Genomic DNA, 27,123 nt, shown 5'->3' on the forward strand with positions numbered 1-27,123 from the left:
CTAAATATAAGAGTTGGATTTATAAACACAGAAACGAATCACCTTAAAAGACCATGACATGTTACAGTTAGTTGCTTTTCTCTCTGGAAAGATCTTGAATTTTGTACATTTTTGAGCTTTTCAAGTTCACCGTTCAGACATGTAGGACACAAGCTAGATGTTTTAAATTTATCAAGAAGGTATAACTTAAATCCTTGTTTAGCTAGCATCCTTCTTATTCCAGCGTCTCTAATGGGCTCGTGAAACTTGACATTTCCGGCAGACCAGTTGCCAATTATCAGGGTAACATCATCACCGAACTTTGTTATCATATATCTGGTCAGTCGTATATCTGCTTGCTGTCCATTTTAAAGCTGGAAAGCTTCATTTTTCGAAACGGCAATAAGTTTGTTTCTACAACAGGAATATCTTCATTTGCGAAATACTTACTCAAGACTGGTGTTACTGTTGCTCTTTCCTGAAGGTACTTGGCAAACTTGTCTCCATTAACTGTTGAAGATTTGCACTTTAACAAGCTCTCCCGGAGCTTCTTGAATTTTCTTGACTTTGTTTCAATTGCTCTTTGATTGCTTGTGTATCTGTATGTCCTCTTGTTTTCTATGGTGCTTTCTTCATGCATGCAATATAGCACGCCACGCCGACCAGGATCTATCAACACACACTTGCCGACACCAGCCAATGGCTCTTCTTTTTCCAACTTTTCTATATATTTGAAATCTTCTTCATCCACTGCTTTCGTTCTTCTACCAGCACCACTACCGCCTTTCTTCGTATCATCAGCTTATTTCAACACAGACACACCAACACCATCAGTGAACAGCATGCCCCTAAACCTTCATTGTTTTTCTTTCACCCTGTGGCTTCATTGCCTTTGCTGCGACATTGAGAACAGAAGCCCATACTATTTCTTTGTCCAAATGGCTGGAAACAGGGTTTTTCAAAATTTGCGTGTTTAAGATAAGCGTCGATAGTCATATAGGATGGAATGAATGTCCTCCTCAGCGGAAAGCAATTAAACGATTTTCCTTGAAGGATTTCACGCATACTTGATAGTTTGTAAAATGCTTTTAAATGCTTCAAGGTACTTACTTTGCAGTCATAATATATCGAGCCTTTCGCAAACTGATGATTAGGAGGATAAGAGCTAAACATATCATGTATCATGTCGACATCTTGGGAAGGCAGCAGGTCTTTTGGTAAATCGTTTACCTTTCCAGACGAAACATACGTTTTAACTTTGCTGCATTGTTCCACGATCGTCTTCACTATAGCCGACACTTCTTCTTCCGAGCTGCTATTCTTCTTCATTTTGTTTTTTACTGCCTTTATTCGCTCATCCTTTTTCAAGATCATGTTCAAAAGCATGCATAACTTGTCTCCAAAGTGAGGAGACGTCGTTCAGATACGCAATATTTATCTTTATTACTTCATATGAGGCTATTTGTTGAGCATACTTTAAATCCATTGGTTCATAAGAGCAATACTGAAAATACATGTCTCGATGACTGTTGACTTGGATGATATTTTTTGTTTATTTGACTTGTAACTTTGAAGAAGTGATAAAAAGACTTCTCTGTAAAAGTCAATGTTGGCGAAATCCTGCAGGTCAAAGGCAGAGTTATGTTCCAATTCTTGAATGAAGATGTACTTCAAAAAAGAGAACGTGTGGGTTACAAGTGTCTTGAGTGGCGAAATATACTGTGGTTTCCATCCTATACCAATAATGGAGCTTTTAACTGTTATAATCTTTAAAGGCGGTTTCATGAAGAAAAAGAAAAAGCTAAGTTGACAGCTCTACATAGTTGTCAAATTATACTTAAATACGTACGGCATAGGATGCTAAATAGTATAAATGCCCAGCTGATTAATTACAAAAAAGATGATGAGTTGAGATAACTTGTAGAATTTCAAAGACAAAAGTCAGGGATAAACAAGGATTTGTGAATTTAGATATTTGAAAGACAATCAAAAGGAGGGCTCTGCTTATACTTCTGGTGTCTGCTTACTGCTTATATACCATTTTATATTCATTAATTACGCGTAGACTCTACTTTTACCTTTTATGGAAACTTTGTCTTCATTCTATAATAACAATCTGCAAGGTTTTGGCATGTGTCTACAAAAAATAGGTCTGTCTATTTTGTCATTCACTCGTCTCAAATCTTTTTAGCGGGCGTTTCATCTAACTTATTTTTTTGAACCGTCTCATTTTAGCTTAAAAAACTGTATAAAAGGACAGGGTTGATTCTTTCGCGGGCTTTTATAAAGTTGTAGTACAAAATTAAATCAATGAAAAAGAAGATGCGGAATAAACTAAAAATACATAAAATAGGTTAATTTGCTTTGTGTAGCATCTATTTTCTGCCTCAAATACTCTTTTATACCCTCTTTCTTTCCTTTTTCTTCCCCTTTACCTTTTTTTTGAATCATGAATACTAGATCATTTTTTATTATTGCAGCGCTATGTTTAGTATTCATTCAGACAGTACTGGCAGACATTTACTCTCAACTTCAATTCATTAAGATCGTTTCACCAAAGAATGGTCAAGATATCGAAGCTGGTAAACCCCTTGTCGTCAAATACGTTATGCAACCACTTATTGTAAACCATGTTGCTGCTGGAAGAGCATTAAAGCTCAACGTCAACTTCCACAAGAGAACAGGAAATGCCAAGGAACAAAAGCTTGCTATCATTCACAAGTCATGGTAAAGCTGTTGTAAAGTAACAAAAGAATCTGATTTTTACTAACCTGATGTTTAGTCCTGTTACAGCTAAAGAAAGCAAGTATGTCACTTACACTAAGAAATGGACAGTTCCCAAGGGCACCAAGCCTGGATCTTATGCTGTTGACTTTGTTGAATTAGTACAACTTCGTCGTGGTCAAATTACTGTCAAGGAAACTGTCAAAGTAAATGTTGTTGAATAAGAGACCTCAATATACTCCAGCCTTCTATTCCCCCCTTTTTTCTCTCTCTTTCTCTTTTGGACAGATCAACACAATACTCTGGGGAGGAACATTAATCTACATTTTCACAACAAGAATAAAATGATGGGTTATTCCTTATCACCCCCCTACCGGTGTACTCTATATTCATTCATTTGTGGACTTTTGAGCCTATGTGTTTATGACAGGCATATCTCAGACTCCTCTTATTGTCCTCAGATGGCAACACTAAAACTTGTAACACTAATGAATATTTTTAGAAATAGGAATGATGAAAGTAGAAGCAATATGCTCTCATTCAGTACATTATATTAGGATATAAATTAAACAGAGAAAGAGAAAGAGAGCAACAGCCATGATATATGTGTACTTTTTATGGCAATCAAGAAGACGCTTGCTTTCTTCAGAGGGTGTTTCTTGGCAATATGTTTATTTATACACAATATACTAATAATACCACTATTACTGAGACACAAACAGGTGTAATTAGTAAAACAGTCAATGAGATGAAATAGTTCCTTTTTTTCACTTACAAAATATCAAATATTCAAAGAATTAACTATTTGTTATTGTTAAGCAATCAGTATAAGTTAATAAATTATCAAAGAAGACTTACCTTTCAAAAAGTATTACTGTCATCGACAGAAGGCCAATCTTTGTTTGCAGTAAAGAAAGAAGCGGCATTCATTTTAAGTTTATCAGTGTTGGATTGACTGACTTTTGGGTTAAATTGAGGAAAGATTGCATCAAAAAGAGATGAAGCTAAACCAGACAGGCCTATTGCCATTGCAGATATGGTGCCCCGTCTTTTCACTGCCTTTTTTGCTTTGACAGAGACACAGCTTGGGTTGTCACAGACAAATGCGCATTAATTGTTCTTAATCGACTTACTGTTGTATTTAGTTTTGTAATAGAGTCAGACAAAGTAGAAGTACGATGAGACTGCGTATCTTTATTCGGAATAAAAGAGATCGATATTTGTATATTAACAAGCTGCGGTATTTAAACTGCGTTAACCACATTTGATCAAGGTGTAACAGATCTTATAGTAAAAATACCTTTAGCAAGCCTGTTTCTCTCCATTTCGGGTTTTCGCTGGTTTGTTCCCTCCTAAGTTTTTGACCTCTAGCTTTTTTATTACTGACGAGGCAACCAGCTTCCTACGATTGCGAGTGAGAGGTAAATACTCTGTTAAGCCTGCCCTGTATCAGCGATTGTACAAAGATACACTGCAACACAGAACAATACGATTTCAACCGTTCCTTTTGGGCTTTATTTTGCAAGATGTACTAATTACTACAGGCGATCAAGCAACTGACGCTCTTGCACAGCAATTGCAACACTAGCCATTGTGGCAATAATTATCAAATTTAGGCCATCTCCTTCTAGATCAAGATTCACAATGGAACCATTTTAGCGGAAGAGTTTGGACAACATTTTATTCAGGCCTCAGCTATGAAAATTAGGCCGATTCTCAAAAGCTTCACTTAGGCCAGTTGAAGAGCAAGTTTTACTGTTCAATCAAGCTATTACAATAAAGGATGAGCCAAGAAAACTTTTGTTTGATTGATATGGGCCTTTTATAGTAACACACATTATTTCAAGGACAACTTGTAACCTCAAACACCAAGACAAAAGTAAATCGATGCTCAATGTACACATTTCAAGACCCAACAAATTCAACACAATTGAAGAAACGCCGTTCAACTAAGTGTCTGCCATTCATTTATCATTTATTAGTATACGCCTCAATCTCCATAAGGGGATGTTAACCTAAATAATCTTTTTCTCCAAAAACATTGGCTACTCACCTCCTTTAACTTTACAACCTCTGCTTCTTAATATATAAATGTTGTTTATGCTATCATCTCCTTTTTCTCTTTACTTTATTCCGAATAAAGATACACACAGTCTCGTCGTACTTTTACCTTGTCCGATTCTATAACAACAGAGATTAACAAGCGCTGCAGAAAGGTCACAAACGAGGAGACCCAGTTCATTAACGATGTTGCATATGTAATAGTTTCATGTATTTTGTGTAATTCACTGTAGAAAACACACACACATATTTCTCTTTTTGAAGAGCAAGGCTGCTGGATCAAACTTGTAAGCAAAACATCTGGCAATTCGACAATTGACAAATGCTGAACTCGAAACTCACGCGACAGCCATTTATGATTTGTAAGTGAAAGAAACGTAACTGATTAATATGCTTATTACAAGAGTGAATGAATTATATTTCAAAAAGAGGCTTCAGGGCATGTACAGAGCATGCTTATTAAAGTTCAAGGGCCCGTGAACTATAAATATACTGTATTTCCGCCGTCAATTGGTCACTTTTCTGAAGATCATTTGGTCACTTTTCAGAACTTCAATTGGTCACTTACAATGCCTCCAGTGTCAATTGACGCTTTTTAAGATTAGCTCGCGCTTTTGAACACCCCAATTAGCGTTTTTCTTAGAATCCAATTTGCACATTTCACTGGCCCAATTTGCGCTTTTGACTAAGCCAAATCGCATTTGCTGTAGATTATTTTCTTTTCACCAAAGCCTGAAAATTCAAGAGTCGTACTGCTGCATTATTCAATAAACCTCAATAACACTATAAATGAAATCAGTTTAAAAGCCTTTATATAGAAATGAATGACTTGGTTATGCTTTGTTTCATAGGGTATACATGACATTGGACTACAGGAGAAAAAAATATGAGGGGGAGGAGAGGGGGAGCGAGAAACCTTACGCCAAAGAGAACGAGGGGATTTTTTGTTTGCGACGTTTGGGATTGATTGCATCAATTGGTAGAGCAGCGTCTTCTTCCTCAAGTGCTCTTGAAATTTTGTACCGAGTCTCTATTTGATGCTCATACAAAAGGGATAATCGCTTGAAGTCGTCTACCTTTTGTAGAAGGCACCCAATTTGGCCAATTTCTTTAGGTACATCGACGGACAAGATCTCAGCCAATTGCGTGATTTCTTCTGTGAATGCTGAGACCAAGTAGAACACCATGTGATAACCAATGCATTGCACCACAATCACCTTACGATTATTTTTTCTTAACATCAAACGGCGAGAAAATGTGCCTAAACGAACCAAGTCCATGAATGCCAACTCGGGACTGGATTCGAAATCTGGCGGTTTCACCTCTACGTATCCCAAAGTAACAGTATCTGTTTTTTGCTGGATCGCAACAGTGGCCGCATCTGGTCGGAATATTGCTGTATTTTCATCTTTACGATTTAACCACATGAGATGCTTGTTGTTGTCAGGGCAATGAAATATAGGCGAAAGAATTGGGTCCAAAAAATTAACCGTCAGCTCCATTTCTCCTACAGGAGAAAGTCGTTCAAAGTTGGGCAGTTTGGTAACCAAATTAGCGAATATCTCGATGGTATTTCGATCCTCTTTGGAGGCAACTTCAAATAGTCGGTTGATTTCTATCTTCAACTTTGTTCAGTCGGTTGTATTGTTGACATCTCGAAACAAGGTGCATAGTGACAAGTACATCTTGCTGTCAACTGTGACATCTTTGGTCATTGCTTTCGCTTTGATATTATTCAGGGATATTCGGTATCAACATGCTCGGCGAGTTCTGGACACACCTGTCCTTCCTTGAGTAATATTATGTTTTGACTTGCTAACACTTTGTGAACTTGGGTTTGTAAATTGAATCCGTGCTTTCTTGATTTGTCTTTACACGATTTGATATATGAATTCAATTTTTTTCAATCGATGAAGCGGCAGCAGTAGATGAGGAAGCATCAGCAGTAGATGAGGATGAGAAGGAAGACGCACCAGACACAATCTATAACAGATTTTTTCATTTTATCAGTACATCTATCGATATCAGTTTTTGAACAAGCTATTTTTTTAATACTATACTTTTGGTGATCGTTTCAGTCTCAAGATTAATCTCTCTGAGGCAGCATTCGTAGCTTCGTCCAAGACTTTGCTTCCATTCACCACTGCGTTCGTTTGAGATTTTGACTGTTGAAAAATTCTCTTCATATCTACTTTGGCCTTGCTTTTGTATGATTTTTTTATGATATCCTTGTACACTTGCTTGAACTTTGAAATGAAAGACTTCGATGCATCGTCATATTCAACAAATGTCTCAAACCAAACAATCAGCACCTCTATGTGGTTTTCATCGTTATTGATGAGGCCTTGTATAGTTGAACTTGCCTTTTTAGTTTTGATGTAATTTTCTAATGCTACAAAAAACACTTGTAATTAGATTTGTCGCTTCCGCCAACATGCAGTATGCTTACCTTGGACTAAATCTGACATTGTGGAGGGAAAGATGCAAGAGGTAAAGCAAGTAAATTGACCGAGAACAATTATTTATGGTGATATAAGTAAATCAATTCTGCATCGACGCGATTTTTTTTTGTAGGGACGTTTTTAGCCAAGAAAATTAACAAATATAAAAAAATTAATGCTTGAAGGATTCCAGGCAACCAATGATAGCCCGGAAAACCTTGGATGGGATAAAAGGATGTCCATTGAAAATAAATATTCAGCGCGCACGCCAGATGCACCAAAAGGCGCAACTGACAATACTTTCATTAGAGAAAGCAGGAAGTTTTTGAGGAGAAAAACGTAAATGAAATAATGCTTGTTCCATAGCATTTACTGTTAAAATCAATTCACCAAAGAAATGATGCCAAACTCGAGCTCACACTTCGAATTTTTTTGGGGCATAACAGAATAAAATGCATTTCATCTTCTACATTTGGAATTTGACAAAATCGGCATCCCGAAGAGAAAGAAGACGCTAGCAATTTATGCATTCTGGACGCACAAGGAAACTTGTGTTGTAACAAACGATACCAGGGAGCCCGAATTTGCAATGGGATCGACAAATTCCAAAATCGACGCCAAGAAGACATTGATAGAGGCATATTGGGAACTTGGCATCCACCGGATTGTTGTAAAAGCTGCTGGTGATGCTTGCGAAAATTACGAGGCAGAATAGTATCAGTGTTTGACTTGATCAAGGATGGACCAATTGACCACAGACTTCAGAGAGAGACGATGGAACACTGTCCGGTAAACAAAGGCGGGCGAAAAAGGATGTAAAGTAAGCTGTCCGGCTAAAAGAAGGCGAACCAACTTTCACCACAAATAATTATTGTAATAACGGTCACGCAATAGTGGAGTTTTTTTTTTTATTTTTCCTTTACCTGGTAAATTATTTTTTCCAGGCGAGTAACAGACACTTTCTATCATTCCAGCGCAATAATGAAGAAGTCCACTCACATTTGCCTTGCTGCTATGGGTTTGGTACTGTCCAGTTTCTGGATAGGTCCTCAGCGATTATTTGCTTTTCAATACGTTGACTAGTGATTCTCGCGTCTCTTATTGCTTTTAGAGATTGCCAAAAATGATCATGGTAGGTTCACAGGCTGTCTCTTTTCCAACCAAACTATTTTTTTTCTCTTTTTATATAAGTCTGATGAGAACGCGAACATAGCGATGCAATACTGAAGGAATCCTCTCATGCCTGTCATGTTGCTCTGTAAGAGATGCCGTTCAGTTAATCTGGATGGGTCTTTAGTGATGCTTGTCTTTTGATTCTTTGAAAGACGACTGCTGCGTTCACTGTTGCTTTGGAGTTTGGTAAAACTGATTATATGAATAAAAAGTGTCAAAAGATCAGTAAGAGAATGTACTACTGCCAAGTTGGGAAAGCATATCATGAACAACTTCCTCAAAGTATCTCCTTTGTAAAATTATCATACATAAAGCTGTAAATCTCTTTGATCTGATCATGTATTATGTTTACTTCGAAGAAGGAAATTAGGTATTTTTTGAGAGAGGAGGCTTTACATAGTGGAGGTAACGTATACCCTATGCTATTTGAGTCGGTTACTGGCGCTTGTACAGATGTGTTTATCTACAAATGAATTCTTCTAATTCGAGTTCATATACAAAGTGCATGTAATAGTAAGTTGCGTCATTTTCCGCATCCCGCAGCACAAGGGCTCCCGCTCTTTTAGACATGAGTTGCCATTCTGTGAACATGTTGGACAAATGTCTTCGAATGGAACCCATTTAATACATTTTGTTTGCATCTCTTGAATAACAATATCCTATGCAAAAGAAAGTTGAATGTATCTATTAAATACGCTATTTGGGATCGCCAAAAGAGCTAATTGAGCTTTTAAAAAGCGTGATTTGGTTTGGTCAAAAGCGCAAATTGGATTCTAAGAAAAGCGCTAATTGGGATGTTCAAAAGCGCGAGCTAATCTTAAAAAGCGTCAATTGACACTGGAGGCACTGTAAGTGACCAATTGAAGTTATGAAAAGTGACCAATTGACGGCGGAAATACAGTATAATATGATAAATGATAAATTATGTATCATGATGTTTGTTACTATTGTTGGATAAAATGTCATCAGGGTATAATCTAGCAGAGTGTAACGTCTTACATCCAGTTGCGGAATTCTTTTTACGATTCACCCGGAGCGTCCGAAAAAACAAGCTGTTTTGGCATAAATTTAGTCCTTTTTTTCTACATGAGTAGAATACTTAATTACGGCTCTGTCAACATTGACGAGTTCTTTTCAGTGCCTCATATCTGCCAGCCAGGAGAAACACTATCTTCAACCGAGTACATTGTTCGAGCAGGAGGAAAAGGTATATGTCATTATTCTCATCCAGTTGACATTATGTATTTACCTTGCTCGACTTAGGAGCTAATCAATCGATTGCCTGTGCAAAAGTAAGCGCATACACACACACATATATGTGCGTGTACATGCAAAGGGGGCTTATTAAACACCCTGTTTCTTTTTCTTAGGCTGGTGCTCGCGTTTATCACGCCGGAAAGTTTGGTCACGATGCTGCCTGGGTAAGATTAGAAACATAAACATTATACATATACACGCGCTGACAGACTAGTGTAAAAACCAGGTGAGAGACTACATGCAGAAAAATGGCATAGATGTGACTTTTGCAGAGCTAAAAGAAAATGAGGTAACAGGCATGAAATGGCCAGCTTCTTTGTTGCCAACACTAAGATACACAATCAGAGAAACGGCCGTGCATTCATTCAAGTGAGTGCTGACACAGGTGATAATTGTATCGTACTTTATCCAGGCACAAACGCTACCTATACAGCTGAGGAAGCGGAAAAAGTGATAGATCATTTCGGACCGCAGGATTGGATAGTGATGCAAAATGAGATTAGTGAAGGAGGAGAAATTATGAAACGAGCAGCAAACAGGGGATTGTCTATTCTTTTCAACCCTGCGCCCATGACAAAGGGTATCCTCGATGTCTTTCCATTCGAGGATATTTCCATTTTGGTTGTTAATGAACATGAAGCGAGATCATTATATGAAGAACTTGGTGGAAAGGAAAAGGTCGTTGGCTTAGATCTTGCTGAAAGATTGCTATCAGAGTTTAAGGTGATGCAAGGAGTTATTATCACGCTAGGTGGGGAAGGTGTAGTTGCAAAGTTTAGAAAGGATAAAGAAGAAAGAGGTTTCAAGGTCACTGGTCGTAAAGTGAATGTCAAGGATACAACAGGGGCAGGAGACACATTTGTGGTAAGTATGATAGTATGAGCTTATGATTTTAGTATATTGACTCTGTATATAGGGGTTTTTTCTTGCAGCGTTCATAAAATATGAAAAAGAAGTGTACTTTGATAGAGTTCAAAAGGCCCTGAAAGAAGCTAATGTTGCATCTTCTTTAGCTGTGCAAAAGGAGGGGTCTATGGCATCTGTACCTACTCTAAAAGAGGTCTTGGAATGCATGGAGTCTCAATAAAAATGTCCACATGATCTCAAACTTGATCTTTCAGTAGGCTTCAGGTGCGTCAACAACGCAGTGATGAATTTAAGACAAGCCAATTCTCTTTCAAGTTTATATGCTTCGAGACAATTTTAGAAGGTCTAAATCACTTTGACTGCGTTACTGTCAAACTATAGTCATTACAATTTTAGAGATATGAATTCAAAATTAATATGCCCATCGACGATACAGATGTTCTTTGCATATAGTTGAAAATTCCTTAAGCTTAAAAAGTTATGTATGGGCATTTCCAAATGTTATTTATTGATATAGAAATCTATTTAGCAGCTCAAGCTCTTTTTTAAGAATGAGCAAGTTTTACTCATTGATTAAAAACGAGCTTTGCTATGATATACGATTGTGCACATCCATAATTCACTAATCTTATAGAGTTGTACCTGCAATATCGAGAAGTCTCGCTGCAAATTCTTTCGCATGATGAATTGACATTTGATCAAGCAAAGGCACTATGTTAAACACAAACAGCAAGGAGGTACATACTGTACTCAGCCATGACTTTCCAACAAGATTCTCTTTATTAAAACTACACATTAATCTCTATGCATATACCAGTCGATCGCTAGGGAAAAAGCAGCAAAGCCACCAGCACCGAGTGCCATGGCTTGTGGTCCAGCCTTCGCTGCCAACAGTCCCCCTGTAAAAGCGCCTGCTGCGACGCTGTTGTACAAGTCGTTTTTAGCTCTATACTTTTGAAATACATATAAGACTTGATTTGACCATAAAGAAATTATCGTTTGAACTTACTGATTCAATACAGCATTCTGTTCCTGAGTAGATCATGCCTACTAAGCCAAAATTCTTTGCCATCGACAAAGATCGAGTTCCCATATCTTTGAATGCATGTTTAATTTGTTGTTTAGTTGTTTGTTTAACAAGATCCTCATTCATAACTGGTCCAGCATATTCAAACGATGACATAAATAAACCAAAAGCACCTCCCATAGCAAAGCCTGTTTATATAAAGTTAGGCATGTATGGTTTAGATCTACTTTTTATTATACCTGCTGCTCCTGACATGGCTGTTTTTACCACACAGGACTCCATTGCAGCTTGCATCATTCTTATCGTCTGCTGTTCTTGTAGACTTAGATTACTATTTTGACCTCCCAATTGGCTGTTCATGGTATAATATAAATAGACGGGTTAAAGGAACCAGCCATTGCTGCTGCTGTCATTGAAGCCTTTCAAGTCGGCTATTGAAATATTTCCTTTTTTTTTTTGCCTGTCCAAAAGCTTTACTTCTTTTTCTCCATCAGCCACAGTGATAGAATATATAGATGGCAACCGAGATTGAAGAAATAAACAACGTAATGTATGCCTTTTTTGTGTCTCTCAATAGAAATTTAAGCTGCTAACAGGGAGAAACAACAATAGACAGTGAGTCCATATTTTTCAGTGTTGGAAGATACTAGTGCAAAAGACAGACCTGCGAAACGACGTGCTATAGATGGGATCAAGAAGAGCTATTCACAGGTCAAGAGCCCTTCTGTTGCCAATGGATTAATCGAGAATACGACTTATTCCTTATTGATTTGTGTAAAAAGTGAAATTGAATCTGTTCGCGAGACTTCAGTTCATATTCTAAAAAGGTATGTGTTGCTATGAATATTTGCTTGTTTAAACCGTGGTTAATATATCAAGTGATGCAGCCTGATTGCTATCAATGATAAAGAGCCAATACAGGAGACAACACTTGTGACAATACTAAAGGCAGCAGACAAACGCCTTGATCAATCCATTGAGCACACAGAGGAAATTCGTGTTGTTTGGATGGAACTAGTGATCATGTTGTTAGAGTTACAATCTTCAAATATAAAAGCTGCGCATTTTATGGATATCTTGCAAACGGCAGTAAAAGACCCATTTTCTGAGGTGCAAAAGCTTGCTTCAAACTTACTCTGTCTGTTTACAATTAAATATCCAAAAATGGTGGACTATGCCTGCAACCGTATGATTGAATATGTAATACTGCTTTTGCTTCATAAGCATACGACCATTCGCTCATCTGGAATTAAAGCAATGGAAGCTGTTCTATTGACTTGTGCTAAAGGATTTCACTTGCTATTTGAATATAATGAAGATCTGGATAAACAGCCTATTATACCCTCCTTGATCTATGATCCATCAGCACTTGTACGCCAGCAATTATTTACAACCTTGGGTAATCTGCTGTGTGAATGGAGTCCAAGAGATAGATATGAACATGGTGACAAGATATTACCAGTTATTTTGTCTGGTGCATTTGATGAATTGCCTGCAGTGGAATCAGCCTGTCAATCCGCATTAACAAGGGTAGCAGATATATGCGTTCATGATCTGCATGACGCAGAAATTTTGAAAGAAATACCAATAGATGCATCAGTGAGGAAAACTATTGGTAAGTTTATAAAAGTAAAAGATGACAATTAAAACGTATTACTATAGGATTAAAGCACTTGGTTCATATCTGTTATGATGGTAGTTTGAACTATTTATTAGACAAAAGCACAGACTTTGTAGTTTCGAGGCAAATAACTAATTTGAGCGCATTGAAATTGTTCTTGGAATATGCCTCTGCTGATGATCTTGTGAGGACGTTTGATAAATTAATGAATTGCCTTGTACTTGTGTTTAGCAGTAGTCATGCAGCTGATTCAGACGTGTTTGAGATCTTGTCTATAATATCCAACCAGCTGCACGTAATTGACATCTATCTGGATATCTTGCTTCCCAAACTAGATCCTTGGTATTTAAACGAGGAAATAAGTAACTTTCCTGCAGAAGTGGTCATAACCACCGTCATCACTTTCTTGGAATATCTCATCACAGTAACTGAAGTTAGCGCCCATTCAACCGATCGAATCAAGAAAGCATTACAGCGTCCTCATTTTGAAAATTACAAGAATCGCTTGAGTAGCAAGACAAAGCAGAGTATAGCCGCCTTAAATGAAAACGTGGTTTTGTAAATAAAGTAAAATTAAGCCAACTCGAGATATATCCAATATTAAACTTGGTGATATCCTATTTAATAAAATCTGATCCGATCAGAATATAGACTAGTTTCTACCCCAGGTCGTAAAGCAATAGAGTAGTTAGCTGATGTTGAGAGCGGAGTGTTATTGATGATGATATCCTGTATTTAGTATACGTATTTACAATTCATTACATTTGCATACAACACCGTAAAGCATGCTTTCATTGGTTTTTCTCCTTTCCATACTATGTTTAGTCGGCAACCGGTGCTCCTAAATGAAGTAGGCCTTATTATTCCCGAATTCAAAATGTGCGAAACTGAAACTTGGATGAATTATCTTAACAAGTATATCCTTTTGCCACATGGAAAAGCTCTCAAGAATATCAAGGCTGCTCAAGATTATAAGAAATGTTCTGTGATAAAGGTCGAAGACTCAAGTACGATTATAAGGCTGGCGGTTTAATTCTACGCGAGGATTTAAGGAAGGCTCCCTTTCCAAAAGGACTCTGATCTGGTTCGTATGTCATTATTAGTAAGAATAACGAAGGTACTTCTTGGAAGATTAGTAAGTAAGGCGACTCTCGCTCCCATATTACCAAAGCAAATATTCGAAACAAGCGACCTTATTATCAACATCAAGGCTCAAGCGACTCTGGTGCAAGACCTACACCTGTTTCCTCTTTTGAGGGGGAACAATGTAGTGTAACATATTCAAGCACAGATGGATCAAGATAATCATCTTATTATCTATACTTACAACAAGTATAAATGTCCCATAAGCGTACTAAATAAACCATATTCAATTACCTCACATTACCATAATCCAACATGATTATTATTAGCTGATAATAATTATTCGATTCCTGTATCTGAGTCTCTTCCTATTTTATTCGTAAGCTTCAGCTATTACAGGGCCTTCGTATCTTTTGTGAATTCTTTGGGATTTTCTTATATCTTTCTCACAAATGAAGGATTACTTTTATTAAATTATGATTTCTTATAGCATAATAGATTGGCCTAGCGCCACTAATGGCCAGCAGCCTCCCACAGTTATTTCTTATTTAGTTTCTTTTGGGTGAGGAGCTGTAGTGTGTGGTAGGGCGGCTTTTTAAACACAATCCTCAGATCCACCTCTTGAATTGTGTGACTTTGATAGATTCTTTGTTATACTGACAACAGTTTTATTTTATTGTTAGTTAAATAATAATAATAATAAATGTATATAAATACTCGTACTTTTTCTAGTTTTTGTATATTTTTTTAATGTGTGAACCCACAAAGGAAAAAGCAGAGGAGCATGAAGGTTATTTTATAATAAAAAAGAAAAAAGGTCCAGGCTTGTGTAACTGTTGTTCTTCTAAGTCACACATTTCTCTCTCCACACAATCAGTATCCGGAGTTTAGATTTTTTATAGCTTGCTACATCTGCCTAGTTTTTTTCATTCCCCTTGCTTTATCATAAAGGCATCATCTATATATTATAATAATAGTAATAATATCATGACCACTTCCATCACCATTCCCTCTGCATGCGACTTTCATATTCACCTTCGTCAAGGCGATATGATGCGTATGGTCACTCCTAAAGTAGAAGAAGGTGGTGTTTCACTTGCATATGTCATGGTAAAGACACACAACTGAAGCTAACCGAGAAATAGTCAGAGCTGATAATCTACTTTGTATAAATAGCCTAATTTACAACCACCCATCAAAACAACAGATCAGGCACTTGCTTATAAGGCTGAACTAGAAGCACTTGCACCCAACGTTACATTCTACATGACATTATACCTGTCACCTGAATTGACAGTTGAAGAGGTTCGAAAGGCTGCCAAGGCAGGAATCGCAGGTGTAAAATCTTACCCTCGTGGTGTGACTACAAATAGTGAAAATGGCATTGAATCCTATGAGTTATATTACCCTGTTTTCAAGGCAATGGAAGAGGAAGGACTCGTTCTTAACCTGCATGGCGAAATTCCCAGTGATACTGCAAAGGATATTTGTGTGATGAACGCGGAAGAAAGATTCTTGCCAGAGCTTGAAAAGATTCACAAAGCCTTTCCTAAATTAAAGATCGTTTTGGAACATGCTACGTCCAAGGCTGCCGTTGAAATGGTCAAAAGATTGGGTGATACCGTCGCTTGTTCCATCACCGTTCACCACTTGCAGTTGATTGTTGATGATTGGGCAGGTCAGGCTCATCATTTCTGTAAGCCTGTTGCCAAGTACCCTCATGATAGAGATGCATTGAGAGACGTCGTCAAATCAGGTCATCCTCGTTTCTTCCTTGGTACAGACTCTGCTCCACATCCCATTGCTACCAAGGAAGGTCCACGCTCAAATGCTGGTGTGTTTACAACTCCCCTTGTCCTTCCTTACCTTGCCAAGATTTTTGAAGAAATTGGCTGTCTTGAAAGACTCGAAAATTTCGCTTGTCATTACGGTAGACAATTCTATGGTTTGTCTCAAAAGGCTGGTTTTGAAGATAAGAAAGTCACTCTGGTCAAAGAAGACAATATTGTCGTTCCTCAGCATTATCAAATCTCTACTGCTAATGCCGAATTGGGTGTTGTCGTACCTTTTTATGCAAACAAAAACATTGGATGGAAGATTGCGTCCAATTTTGTTTAATGCCAAAATAAATTGTATACAAACAAACACACATTTATATGTATTATATTAACACACTGTATTTACACGCACAGATATATATACTCTCTAAAGTATGGTCCTCTTTTTCTTCAAGGGAACGCCTAATGATTCACTATCCACTTCATCCACATGACCTTTCATCCCATCAGATTCAATAGCGTGGCTAAAGTGTTGCATAAATGTCTCTTTATCTTGTTCAAAGCGATTGGATTCAATGCTATCACGAATGGCTGCCATGAATTGATCCAACTGATAGATGTTGTGGCTCATCAATAAAAGAGGGCCCAGCATCTCATGTGCATTTAATAAGTGGTGAATGTATGCTTTGGTATGAGGTCTAGAGCAAGCATTACAGCCACAAGAAGCATCAATAGGGTCAAAATCATGAGCAAAGTTAGGATCCCACAGATTGAGTGTCTTGGCTGCTGCTGCTTCCTCTGTCTCTTTCAGCTCCTTGCCAAACTTGAAAACGATGGCACGACCCTTTTGTGTTGCCTTATAGGCATAAGACCCATCAAAGAGATCGATACCATTAGAGATACCTTCGAGGATCTTTTCTGGGGTTGCTAATCCATAAGCTAATCTAGGCTTATCTTGTGGCAAATTGTCTACGGTTGCTCGAATCAAGGTTGGTATTTGGTCATGGCTCAATCCAAGCACATTGACAACGAATCCCTGCACATCACGCTGAGCGGTCTCTTTTGCTGATCGGGCACGTTCTTCTGTACTGGTATGGCCAAGTACATGAGCGAAAAGGGGGATATCCAATTCCTTTGGATGTTTGAATTAAACTATCATCAGAAATGGCCAAGTAAGCTTACCTTTGCTTTTGCCAGATTTTCGTCCAACCAACGCAATGATCTGTCTACAGATCTGATAATTCGCTTGTTCTTTGCCTCGAGATCGGTCACCGTATCGGCCATGGCAGCGACAAGATCTGGTCTATATACATTGAGAGCTTCTGTCCAAAGAGCAGGTGTCACCTGGCGGACACCACCATGAGATTCAACCGAGAGATACTTGTCTGTGTTGAAGGATACTGGGGATAGTTTGAGAGGATCACGTATATCGCAAAATAGAAGCATGTTCTATATCAGAATCAGATATCAACTTTATAATTATTGCATTCCTCCTTACTTCAAGGTGTAAATACTTGTGTAGGCCATGAGGAAACTTGAAAGAAGAGGGTTCCTTTTGTTCCAAACTATTAAAAATAATGAGTGAGACTTTCTTTTTCCTGATTTTATGCTTCAGTTACAATTGTTCCAGGGATATCTGAACAAGTTCAATAGGCAACAGTTTCAAGTTATCTGCAACCAAATGAGGAACTGATCCACGGAGTGAATATGTCAAACATGCGGGAGTCTGAATAGTCTTGTTCTTTTTTGTGAATTGAAGAGCTCCACGACGAATGATGTTGGAAGCAGAATTCTCGGCTAAATGGAAATTAACTGCACTTGCCATTCTGTCAAGTTTAAAGAAGAAGAAAAAAAAAAAAATAGAGTTCTGTCAACCTGAAAAAAAAAAATTCGACCAAAGCGGCAACTGAATTCGATCCATTTGTGTGCGTGTCTTGAATCAATCAGATCAGAAAGGGTGTTTCAACCAAAGGACGCCGATCTTTTGACTACAATGAATTCCCTTTTACTTAAACGAGTGATTCTGATAGTAATACTGATTACGAGTACAATGAATGTCATATGTATGTGCAATTAAATACACAGGTCTCAAACCAAAACCAGGCACACTATTCAGGCACTTGATGGAAGCAATTATCAAGTCTGTATGTTACTTGTTCTATGTGGGTTATTAATTAAAGCTTTATTGTAAAGATGAATATCAATAATAGTAATATAACAGTAGATATTCTAATGCAATTATTTCATTTACTGTAAGCTGACTTCGATTCTGATGTATTTCATATATATCATGAGCTTTATCAAACAGGTATCTGGAATGGTTGGTCATTATGGCCTTATTCCATATTTTTGACTTTGTATACTAAATGAGGTAGAAACTATACTTGGTCAGCAAATTGACAACATAAGTTACTACAATGTTTAATCATAAAAGCATACCGATAAACTGTTCTGTCATGATTTAATTGAACATCTTTGTAATTATAGATCGACTTGGTTATACTTTGCAATAATAAAGACAAAAGAAGTACCATAATCATTTATAGCTTTGAACTGTGATAAGTAGCATATTGATTATACAGTTTATTGAGTCCTTTTTTTCCCGTTATTCTTCTACTATCTTGTTGTATCTCTACGATTATATCAAAGAAGATTACACCTTTTGACGTAATATAAACAAAATATTTCGTACACAAGCCAAGGTACTATTGCCAAGCCCACAACACTGATTCATGGTATCTGTAATCGCAGTAGTTGATGACGCATCGTATGATATAATTTATAAGATGTTGACAACCTTTATTCTTACATATACAGATCAATTTTTTTCCCCATGAATCTCTTTTTTTTCTCTGTTCATGAATCACTTATCCCATCTTGGTGTATTCTTATGTTTTAGAAATAAAACCATTTATTCACAGGCAATATCACAGGCCATGCTAAACAAATTAACTAAATACAGCAATTTATCTCTTGAGAAGGCAATGAAAAGAAAGCAATCAACTACCAAATATGTGGTAATATATATAACTCCAAACTGATTGATGATAATATCATTAATTAAATGTTTTAAAGGTTTAAAGACGGTGTTCAACCAGTTGAGTGTGGCAGCGAGCAGCTGCTACATGGTGAACAAGTTCGGAAAAACCGTCAAGTTCCCGATCAGTGACGAGAATATCAAGAGGTTTGCTGATGAAAACTTGGAATAACTCTTATTGTACAAGGTATATTTGCCTTTTTGCACTTTTTCACATATTAAAATTTTTCTTGTAGGGCTTTATTCTACAAGAATTAGCAACATTGAAACAAGTTCCTCTAAAAGATGAATCGGACTCTGGCTCCCAGTCAATTGCAGAAGAACAAAGCTTCTTGAAGGTTTTATACACTGTCTCAGAAAAAGCAACCAAACTTCCAAAATTAAACGATGACGAATACGAGACAAAGGATGTGGTAATAAGCTTTCCTAACCATGCTTTATTTTCTATAATATAATAGTAAAGATTTCTAAGTCTAATGCAATCGGTCAAGGGAGTGGCACAAATAAAATAAAGATAAAAAAGACTTCAGAAGAACGAAGGGCAATCAGGCCTTGAAAAGGCTAAAGCAGCAAAGTTATACAACAAGAGACTAGATGATGCGGCCAAGACAAAAGGAGAAATACCATCTTCTAATGCTGATAACAATAAAGTAATCTTTTTTCTCTTTCATTAACTCATTTAAAAACATGCTAGCCTAGATTTCAGTAAATTGCATTCAGCCATTAGTTGTATCCAAAAATGAGACGAAAGAAAGCATGGCCCGGGAAGTTTCTTTTTTATTTTCTCAGAACTCACCATATGATTAGAGAGATTGCAAGCCTTGTTGGTCATAGAAAGTCTACTGCTTGTAATCACCACACGATCTTTAGGCTGCCGTCTACTATTCATCTAGTCAAGGATAAATTCAAGATCGAGGTTAGTAAGCCATTCAATACGGTGGATTCACGAGGAAACCCTAGAGCTGTCGAGCTTCTCGAACAAACAACGGCCCATTTTATTCCCTTGTGTGCTTGTGATGATTCTTGAGGCGCTAGATTGATGCTTTATTGCTATTGGCTTCTTGGCGAAACGAAAATTTCCACAGCACCCAGTAGCGTACAGAGTAACTGCAATAATCAATAAGTAAAAGGAAAAGCTAACTTGTGCACTTAAAAAGGTGTAGAAGTAGTCAACGACAGTGCTTTCGAAGACCAAGACCTGCGCTTTACGTCTTTGTCTGTCGAGGAAAGTGACAGCAGTGAGGAAATGGAAGTTCATAAGCTAACATAAAAAAAATTACAATACCGCTTATATAAAATATTTTAATGATGTCAATCCCATTGATACGGCTATTATATTGTATTCCCAAACTGCTGGTTGCTTTGAGCAGTTAAATAAGACAAACACAGGGAAGGAAGGTAGAAGCACTGTCAGAAAACGTATGTAGAAAATATATTTATAATGTACAGAGAAGTTAACGTACAGTTTCAATGTAGGCAAGCAAAATACCAAAAGAAAGATGACAAAGAAGACATATTAAGCCTTTTTTCATAAGCGTTTTTATATATAAAACTATAGTAACTAAATTCCAAAGCATTAGACAGTTTCTATTGTATACAAGCTACTTTATATAATGCGTATGAAGTAATAACAGTAACAAAGGAGTAGGGGGAAATGCTGAACCTTGTTTTTTGGAGAGTAGAAATCTTTAGATAATTGAAAAAAATCATTAGATGGCAATATAAAGATTTCTAAAATTTTCCGCAAAACGAAGAAACGCGAAAAAAAAAAAAAAAATATCTAATGATTTCTTCCGATGATCTAAGGATTTCTACACAATTTTTTATTAAAACTTCCCGCCAAAATTTCTTGCAGTGAACGATAAAGACATTAAAAATGATAATTGCATTTATTATATGATTTGTATTTATTATTGGGATTAGTCAGTTTATGTTACTGAACTTTTGTTATTGACACTGCTTATTGACCCTTATTCAAAGTAAAATACTACAGAGCGTCCAGACAACTATGAAAAAGTAGTTTATACCTGGATGCATGTCTACTCGTTCAACCACGATCCTATTTAGACCTTTGGTAAAAATAGAATAGGTCAGCCTTCTAGAGCTTTTGTAAAATTAATGGTACACCTCTTATGGCCAAAGAAAGACATTTTTATTAGAATCAATAAATCAAACTACCTGTATTTGTTATACCTAATTGTACGTTCAAGGAACAAAAAAACCGCAATATAATTCAATGAACAGACGATGCCTAATAGACTATACACCACAACAGTATTCTCCCGCAACTTGGCAGTGTTTATTCCTCCCAGGCCATTCCACAGTGTAGGTAAATTCATTCTAATATCATATCATAACCCCTTCGAAGACTCGCATAGCCAACGTGATGAAGTAGATGCGTCTTCAATCTTGGTAACGTTTCCAATGATCTATTAGCGCTTCTTCTGGAAATGAACGTAATTAATTGTGGGCATGATATAGTTACCTGTAGACGTCTTGCTTCTTCTGGGTGCATCTAGCATTTCTCTTAACGCTTCGAATTCATGGATACTATCTTATTTTAGCACTGATATTGACTTATAGAGTATTCAAAGAGCTTGCCATGCTTGGCACTGTACCTGTCCGTATTCTATAGTAGACAGAGTGACAACACACTAATAATATGTATTATAGTGTGGTATATATTGTTGTCATGTATTAATAACATATTATTATCACAAAAGAAAGAGAGAGAAAAGAGAAAAGAAAAAAAGAAGAATGATTTATTGTTTTTAATGATGGAAATCAAATTATTTTACATCATAACTAAAAATCACGTAATAATATTCTCATTCTGTTCAATTATGATTTATACTGCTTCCCTTTCTTTTTGACTGGTACTGTTGAGATAAGCAAGACGCCCCTTTTCTGTTTTTGCTTATATCCGAGGCGCTCATTTTCTTATTTTGCTTAAATCTATCTTTTTCTTTCAAGCTTCTTTTAATTTCTTTTTGCATGATTTAAAACAAAGTAACTGATTAAAGAGAAGGAGTATATCTTTACTAACGTGTTATAAAAAGCCAGCCTGTACATTCATTTGTTTACTTCACTTTTTTATTATCAATACAACATTTTAATAAAGATATAGCCCTTCTCTTTAATCAGTTACTTTGTTTTAAATCACGCAAATAGAATCAATTTGGAGAGAATTTTTAATTCTTCATTTTTATTCGATCAATCATGACACAATTTCAAATTTAAGGGCTTGAGTATAAAGATAGATTTAAGAGAATGACCACCTCGGATCTAAAAAAAAAGTGGGAAAGAAGGACGTATTGCTTATCTCGGTAATACCAATAAAAAGGAAAGGAAAGCAATTAAAATGATTTTATACGTAGCACAGATCATAGAATAAAGCATTCCCATTATTTTGCATGAATTTTCTTTTGCTGTGCACGCGAAAAAATAATAACCTGTACTCTTATTTATTCTCTAGCTTAGACCTTATGCATTGCCCGCAACAAAGGTGTAAACATTTACTTTATATTACTATCATCTCGCTTGCCTTTCAATGTAATTAAACAAATTTACGGATTTCTAGAGTTAAATGAGCAGCTTGTTAACATCCACAATAGCGTTATTGTGAAGGTGATACAGTAAATTAGCTCCCAGTTCCAGTAGAGCTTTCATCTTTTAAATGCGATGTATGCATATTTGATTGTTAATATATTGTACTGATTTCACCAACACATAAAGAAAAGACTAAGCAATAATATATCACGAAAGGACGCGTAAGTTATTTTATTTCTTTATTCACAGTTACGCAAGCAAATACTGAAATGAGTTTTTAATCCACTGTAGAATACACGTGCCTTTGATCTCACAGGTGTTTTTAGATACTTATTTCCTTCTTTGAGCTGCTCAAAGCAAACCTATCTAATAAAAGCATTATATACTCGCAATTGTCATATAGACAAATAAATATAAATTTATTTGTTTCTAAATTAGTGCTTTGCTATTTGCACAGCACGTCTACACAGGATTTACGCAACATTTACAACACTGAAGTATAAGAGAAGTATCTTTTTATTATATTGAGAAGACAGAGAGAGCTCATCATTAAAAGCAACATCATTTTGTAAGAAAACAGGATTATTGCATCAATTGATCACGACCAACGAGAATTGAGCATGACGCGTCTATAAGAATAATGAATTTTGTGGTCAGCTTTTTTTTGTTTCTTTTTTTCTTCAAGTACTCTTTTACAAAATGGACTGTATAAAGTAAATGCTATAAATATACTGTATGAAAGATTGTACGTAACACTGTGTAAGTGTTGTGTGTCTAATTCTGCTTGCTATGTAAATAGCAAAACTTAATGCTACATTGGTAAATTCAAGTTAAAGATTTACTAAACTTTAATAACACTACTAATAGCAGCCATTTTTAGGGGAGACATTATTCCGAAGAATACCAAAAGAAAGTTTAATTATGGAGTCAGATTTACGAATTTTAAGTGGTGTAAATACAAGCCCAGTGGATTTATGTGTAGGAGAGTTCGCAAAGAAGGCGTATAGGTCAAATATATACAACGACAAATTAAAATTGGTGACATTATCGAAGCGCCATCTCAACCCTCTGCTTCGATAGGGACTACCTGCAAAAGACGCGGTAATCTCATTAATTCAAGTGATGGGCTTTGAATATAAACTGTGCATTTTAAATGTTGTTGACAACTTTTATGTTCTGAAGCAAGTATACGTGGCTGCTTACCCCACTACGCACAAACACCTTGCTAGTAGGGGTATCGAAGAATCAACTTCTTTTATGAGAGAAGTCAAGGTAAAGCTATATTTGCAAAGAAGTAATTACATCAATTTGTCTAACTCTTTTTATATATAGGTGCATTCTTTTAGGGGAAGTAGAAGATACCCCATGTAAACTGAAGTTGACAGATACGAATAATTAGAAAGAATATGAAGAAAATTATAAAAAAGATGACGATGATGATGAAAAGAAAGAGAAAAATTCACTATGACATTATAAATTAAGTTTATTTTAGAATAAACATTAAGCTGACATTCATTCTTTTCTTGCTTGAATTCTTTCTAGAGTATTTCTTTCTACCGCCTCCATTGAACTTTTTAAAGAGCAAAATCCCGTAGTCATATAAAGCACTTTTGAGAATACTCAAGTTCTCAGCCTTATTATTTACTTGATCCACCCACTGAGCCATCTTGGGTGGGGTATTGGAAATGGAAGTCGGATATTAATTCTCTGGCGTTTATAAAGAAAAGTAAACACATTGCAGTGGATTTTGTAGAGCAAGTGTATGAACCAGTTTTTCTGGAGCTTTACAACAGCTTGCGAAACTCAATCCTTATGAAAGATAATACGCCTGTACACACTGCAAATTGTGGAAGAAAATAGAGGGAAGAACACTGATTTGAAAAATTGAGGTGGTCCGCGCAATCGCCCGATTTAAACCTCGTTGAAAATCTCTAGATCAAATGAAGACAGAGATAAAAGCCTAATGTAATCAGCCTGAAGATCATGGATGACTTGAAGAATGTTATGGAACACATAAAGGAATGATCCTGAAGGGCTTTTCAAAGCCATCCATTTCTATGAAAGCAGCAATAAACAAAGCAAAGAAGAATAACATTCATAGTCTGTCTGTTTGTGACTTGCTGACTGATGGTATGGAGTAGCTTTTTTGTTTATTGAAATGAATTAAAACGTTTACTTTTACTGAATAGATTGCATCATACATCTTTATTACATAGTGAACAAATTGTAGCAAATGTACTGAGTGTTTTTAACCTTGACTATTTTGTAACATCTTTAGTCTTCATAAAATAACTACTTCCATACTCATTTAATGTCCTCATTGATTTGACTTTTGGCTTTAGAGCAGCCTTTCTTTAATTTTGTGTATTCTCTGATTTCACGATATCCGTTAGAGACTACCTTTTGTAGTAAGTGGCTGACTGCAAGCTTCTTTTTTTTTTATTTTTATTTTTTTTTTATTTCCGCATTATTATTACGGATTGATTATACAGTATTTCCAAAGACTATTGACACTGATGCCAAGAGTAAAACTCGCACTTGTTAAATTCTAATGTCACGCTAACCATTGGTTGATTTCGCTTGCTGACAGACTAAATGTCGTGTATGTAGAAGCTTTGTTGTACAAAATATGAGTATATTAAGCACGAAAGCACCATCAGCTCTCTTTTTCTTTTTTACTCTCTTTCTCATTAAAAACCGAGTATTATAATATGAGCTTTCAAACCTTCTATGAAGACGGGCACGGTAATGGAGTTGATGAATACGGTAGACCTGAGCCTATGGACTACATCATTGATGAAGAGCGATATGCTTTAGAGACAGTTAACTCAAACACTCATTATTTGCATAATCAGCTTCAGGAGAATAATTTCGATGTAGGCTCTATAGCAGATGAAGATGCAAAAGATGACGTAGATGTTTGCATGAAAAAGGTGTCAAGTAAGCGAGCGTACACACTCTATACGGATCTAGACAAAGTCAGATTCTTTAAATTGATGTTTGAGAAAGTTATGAGTGCTTCAGTTGCTGCAAAGTAATTAGGTATTCATGTTCGCACAACTCAAAGATGGGCTCAAATGCGCAAAACGGATCCTGATCGGATTTTTATAAAACATAAGAAAACTGATCACTCGCATATACTTCATGAAGAGCATGAGCAAGTGATCTTGGAGTATATTGATTAGAATCCTTCAGCCGTCTTGGAGCAAGTAATGGAGCGGCTGTTTCAAAAGTTTCAGGATCTCAAGGCCTCTAAAAGCACCATCTATAATTTTGTAAGAACTGAATGTAACTTCTCTGCCAAAACATCCTGAGAATTCGATGGTCTAATGCTGTTGATAAACTGGACTATTGGCGCCGAATTGTCAATCTTAATTCAAAAGCTCTCAAGCCTCCAGAATGTGGATAACTTAAATTTCGTGGCACTATTCAAACTGATGGCGTTAGTGTCAGGGTTTTCAAGATAGAGGTTCGACAGGCAAACAAGATACACGGCAAGGTTCACAGTGGAGCATGAAGCTATCTCCTACATCACCAATCTAACTCGTCGAAATTATCAGGAGATTTCTGGTCGATGCGTCGCTGTGGACCCAGGAAGAAGAGATATGTTGTATTTTGTACACGAAAACTCTACACCAGAACAACCAGTGAAATTTCGGTACATTAAATAGCAGCAAGAGAAGACATGAAAAACCAAAAAGTACCGTCGGATCTTGCAAGATCTCAAAGCTCAAGATCCTGATGTCGCTCAAGCTGAGATAGTGGATACCCCTCTTTCGTAAGATCCATGTTTTAGCGTACTTCAACAAACAATGTGCTGATCAAAAGCTTATTCAAGGCTTAAGTGCCAAGTTTGGAGAAGACGCCGTGTTTGTGATGGGAAACTGGGCCGCTCCCCATGCTAGGTACCGTGAACCCATCCGTGGCCTTGGTCTCCGAAGACTCTTCAAGAAACATGGGTTCCAAGTCTTTCTTATAGACGAGCACAAGACCAGTAGGTGCTGTCCAACATGCCACAACGAAAGCCTCTACAAGTTCCGTCGTGTTCCAAATCCACGATTGTATCAACGAGAGCGATATTCTACAGCTGTCTGCCATGGCCCTTTAAGGTAATAATAAATGAACCACTTGGATGACTTTATACTGATTAAATACTATTTGTAGATGTATCAATCTATACTGTAAATCCATCATAGCAGCACCAGATAGATATCGCTTATGGAATAGGGATGTTGCTGCTTGCCTCAGCTATATGCACATCCTTCGTGGGCTTCGGCGTAATGGCATGGTTCTTCATAGGCTTCTCCGGGTTTCTGTTGCTCCTACAAGACGTCGAAGAAGAGTAGATGATCAGGAGCAACCAAGAAGTAGAATACGTTTAGACGATGATTCTCCATCCTAGTTATCACTAGGACGCATCTAGATGCCTTCGGGATAAGTTGTATACATGTAATAATTTTCTTACACAGCTAACTGTATAATTCTTTCTATTCTTTCTTTGGTACTTATTATTCTCATCTGTATAC

General features: G+C 36.7%; 11 protein-coding genes across 11 annotated transcripts; 6 read left to right on the forward strand and 5 right to left on the reverse strand.

Annotated features, from left to right (window-relative positions):
• Positions 1-1,455: 1,455 nt before the first annotated feature.
• On the reverse strand, positions 1,456-1,764 carry RHIMIDRAFT_234036 (uncharacterized protein; the record flags this gene model as incomplete). Its single annotated transcript, XM_023608080.1, has 1 exon — positions 1,456-1,764. The coding sequence occupies one exon, from the start codon at positions 1,762-1,764 to the stop codon at positions 1,456-1,458; it is 309 nt and encodes a 102-aa protein (XP_023470145.1).
• Positions 1,765-2,428: 664 nt separating this feature from the next.
• RHIMIDRAFT_234037 (uncharacterized protein) lies at positions 2,429-2,927 on the forward strand (the record flags this gene model as incomplete). Its single annotated transcript, XM_023608081.1, has 2 exons — positions 2,429-2,706; positions 2,762-2,927. The coding sequence occupies 2 exons, from the start codon at positions 2,429-2,431 to the stop codon at positions 2,925-2,927; spliced, it is 444 nt and encodes a 147-aa protein (XP_023470146.1).
• A 2,754-nt stretch (positions 2,928-5,681) lies between these two features.
• Positions 5,682-7,232, reverse strand: RHIMIDRAFT_234038 (uncharacterized protein; the record flags this gene model as incomplete). Its single annotated transcript, XM_023608082.1, has 3 exons — positions 5,682-6,389; positions 6,825-7,156; positions 7,214-7,232. The coding sequence occupies 3 exons, from the start codon at positions 7,230-7,232 to the stop codon at positions 5,682-5,684; spliced, it is 1,059 nt and encodes a 352-aa protein (XP_023470147.1).
• Positions 7,233-9,464: 2,232 nt separating this feature from the next.
• On the forward strand, positions 9,465-10,842 carry RHIMIDRAFT_310961 (PfkB domain-containing protein; the record flags this gene model as incomplete). The annotated part of the gene is made up of 6 exons (XM_023614699.1): positions 9,465-9,585; positions 9,642-9,670; positions 9,749-9,799; positions 9,862-9,924; positions 9,981-10,499; positions 10,552-10,842. 6 exons carry the CDS (start codon positions 9,465-9,467, stop codon positions 10,720-10,722), a joined length of 954 nt encoding a protein of 317 aa, XP_023470148.1. The 3' UTR covers positions 10,723-10,842.
• Positions 10,843-10,988: 146 nt separating this feature from the next.
• Positions 10,989-12,016, reverse strand: RHIMIDRAFT_266115 (mitochondrial import inner membrane translocase, subunit Tim17/22). The gene is made up of 3 exons (XM_023611876.1): positions 11,769-12,016; positions 11,512-11,717; positions 10,989-11,453 (listed from the first exon to the last, which is right to left on the reverse strand). Exons 1-3 carry the CDS (start codon positions 11,887-11,889, stop codon positions 11,298-11,300), a joined length of 483 nt encoding a protein of 160 aa, XP_023470149.1. The 5' UTR covers positions 11,890-12,016; the 3' UTR covers positions 10,989-11,297.
• Positions 12,007-13,927, forward strand: RHIMIDRAFT_266121 (uncharacterized protein). Its single transcript, XM_023611877.1, has 4 exons — positions 12,007-12,074; positions 12,142-12,356; positions 12,417-13,144; positions 13,192-13,927. The coding sequence occupies exons 1-4, from the start codon at positions 12,045-12,047 to the stop codon at positions 13,710-13,712; spliced, it is 1,494 nt and encodes a 497-aa protein (XP_023470150.1). The 5' UTR covers positions 12,007-12,044; the 3' UTR covers positions 13,713-13,927.
• A 1,293-nt stretch (positions 13,928-15,220) lies between these two features.
• Positions 15,221-16,351, forward strand: RHIMIDRAFT_197076 (Dihydroorotase; the record flags this gene model as incomplete). Its single annotated transcript, XM_023606170.1, has 2 exons — positions 15,221-15,343; positions 15,410-16,351. 2 exons carry the CDS (start codon positions 15,221-15,223, stop codon positions 16,349-16,351), a joined length of 1,065 nt encoding a protein of 354 aa, XP_023470151.1.
• Positions 16,352-16,438: 87 nt separating this feature from the next.
• Positions 16,439-17,836, reverse strand: RHIMIDRAFT_234043 (tRNA-guanine transglycosylase; the record flags this gene model as incomplete). Its single annotated transcript, XM_023608083.1, has 4 exons — positions 16,439-17,143; positions 17,194-17,460; positions 17,510-17,576; positions 17,631-17,836. The coding sequence occupies 4 exons, from the start codon at positions 17,834-17,836 to the stop codon at positions 16,439-16,441; spliced, it is 1,245 nt and encodes a 414-aa protein (XP_023470152.1).
• Positions 17,837-18,995: 1,159 nt separating this feature from the next.
• Positions 18,996-20,075, forward strand: RHIMIDRAFT_234044 (uncharacterized protein; the record flags this gene model as incomplete). Its single annotated transcript, XM_023608084.1, has 5 exons — positions 18,996-19,028; positions 19,285-19,461; positions 19,579-19,698; positions 19,743-19,753; positions 19,856-20,075. The coding sequence occupies 5 exons, from the start codon at positions 18,996-18,998 to the stop codon at positions 20,073-20,075; spliced, it is 561 nt and encodes a 186-aa protein (XP_023470153.1).
• Positions 20,076-23,951: 3,876 nt separating this feature from the next.
• Positions 23,952-24,308, reverse strand: RHIMIDRAFT_266124 (uncharacterized protein). Its single transcript, XM_023611878.1, has one exon. It carries the CDS (start codon positions 24,261-24,263, stop codon positions 24,081-24,083), a length of 183 nt encoding a protein of 60 aa, XP_023470154.1. The 5' UTR covers positions 24,264-24,308; the 3' UTR covers positions 23,952-24,080.
• A 1,000-nt stretch (positions 24,309-25,308) lies between these two features.
• RHIMIDRAFT_234045 (uncharacterized protein) lies at positions 25,309-26,999 on the forward strand (the record flags this gene model as incomplete). Its single annotated transcript, XM_023608085.1, has 6 exons — positions 25,309-25,631; positions 26,051-26,096; positions 26,158-26,244; positions 26,299-26,375; positions 26,443-26,706; positions 26,762-26,999. 6 exons carry the CDS (start codon positions 25,309-25,311, stop codon positions 26,997-26,999), a joined length of 1,035 nt encoding a protein of 344 aa, XP_023470155.1.
• Between the last annotated feature and the right edge of the window lie 124 nt (positions 27,000-27,123).

This window comes from Rhizopus microsporus (assembly GCF_002708625.1).
Source record: "Rhizopus microsporus ATCC 52813 unplaced genomic scaffold scaffold_2, whole genome shotgun sequence".
NCBI lineage: Eukaryota > Fungi > Mucoromycota > Mucoromycetes > Mucorales > Rhizopodaceae > Rhizopus > Rhizopus microsporus.

What these genes read in the sequence shown, in the direction of transcription:
- RHIMIDRAFT_266115 (XM_023611876.1), bottom strand. Translation starts at nt 11,889, where the DNA reads ATGAACAGCCAATTGGGAGGTCAAAATAGTAATCTAAGTCTACAAGAA. An exon ending in AGCCATGTCAGGAGCAGCAG is followed by an intron (nt 11,718 to 11,768) that starts GTATAATAAAAA and finishes TTATATAAACAG; the next exon opens with GCTTTGCTATGGGAGGTGCT. An exon ending in CAGAATGCTGTATTGAATCA is followed by an intron (nt 11,454 to 11,511) that starts GTAAGTTCAAAC and finishes GTATTTCAAAAG; the next exon opens with TATAGAGCTAAAAACGACTT.
- RHIMIDRAFT_266121 (XM_023611877.1), top strand. Translation starts at nt 12,045, where the DNA reads ATGGCAACCGAGATTGAAGAAATAAACAAC. An exon ending in TCAGTTCATATTCTAAAAAG is followed by an intron (nt 12,357 to 12,416) that starts GTATGTGTTGCT and finishes CAAGTGATGCAG; the next exon opens with CCTGATTGCTATCAATGATA. An exon ending in ATCAGTGAGGAAAACTATTG is followed by an intron (nt 13,145 to 13,191) that starts GTAAGTTTATAA and finishes GTATTACTATAG; the next exon opens with GATTAAAGCACTTGGTTCAT.
- RHIMIDRAFT_266124 (XM_023611878.1), bottom strand. Translation starts at nt 24,263, where the DNA reads ATGGCTCAGTGGGTGGATCAAGTAAATAATAAGGCTGAGAACTTGAGT.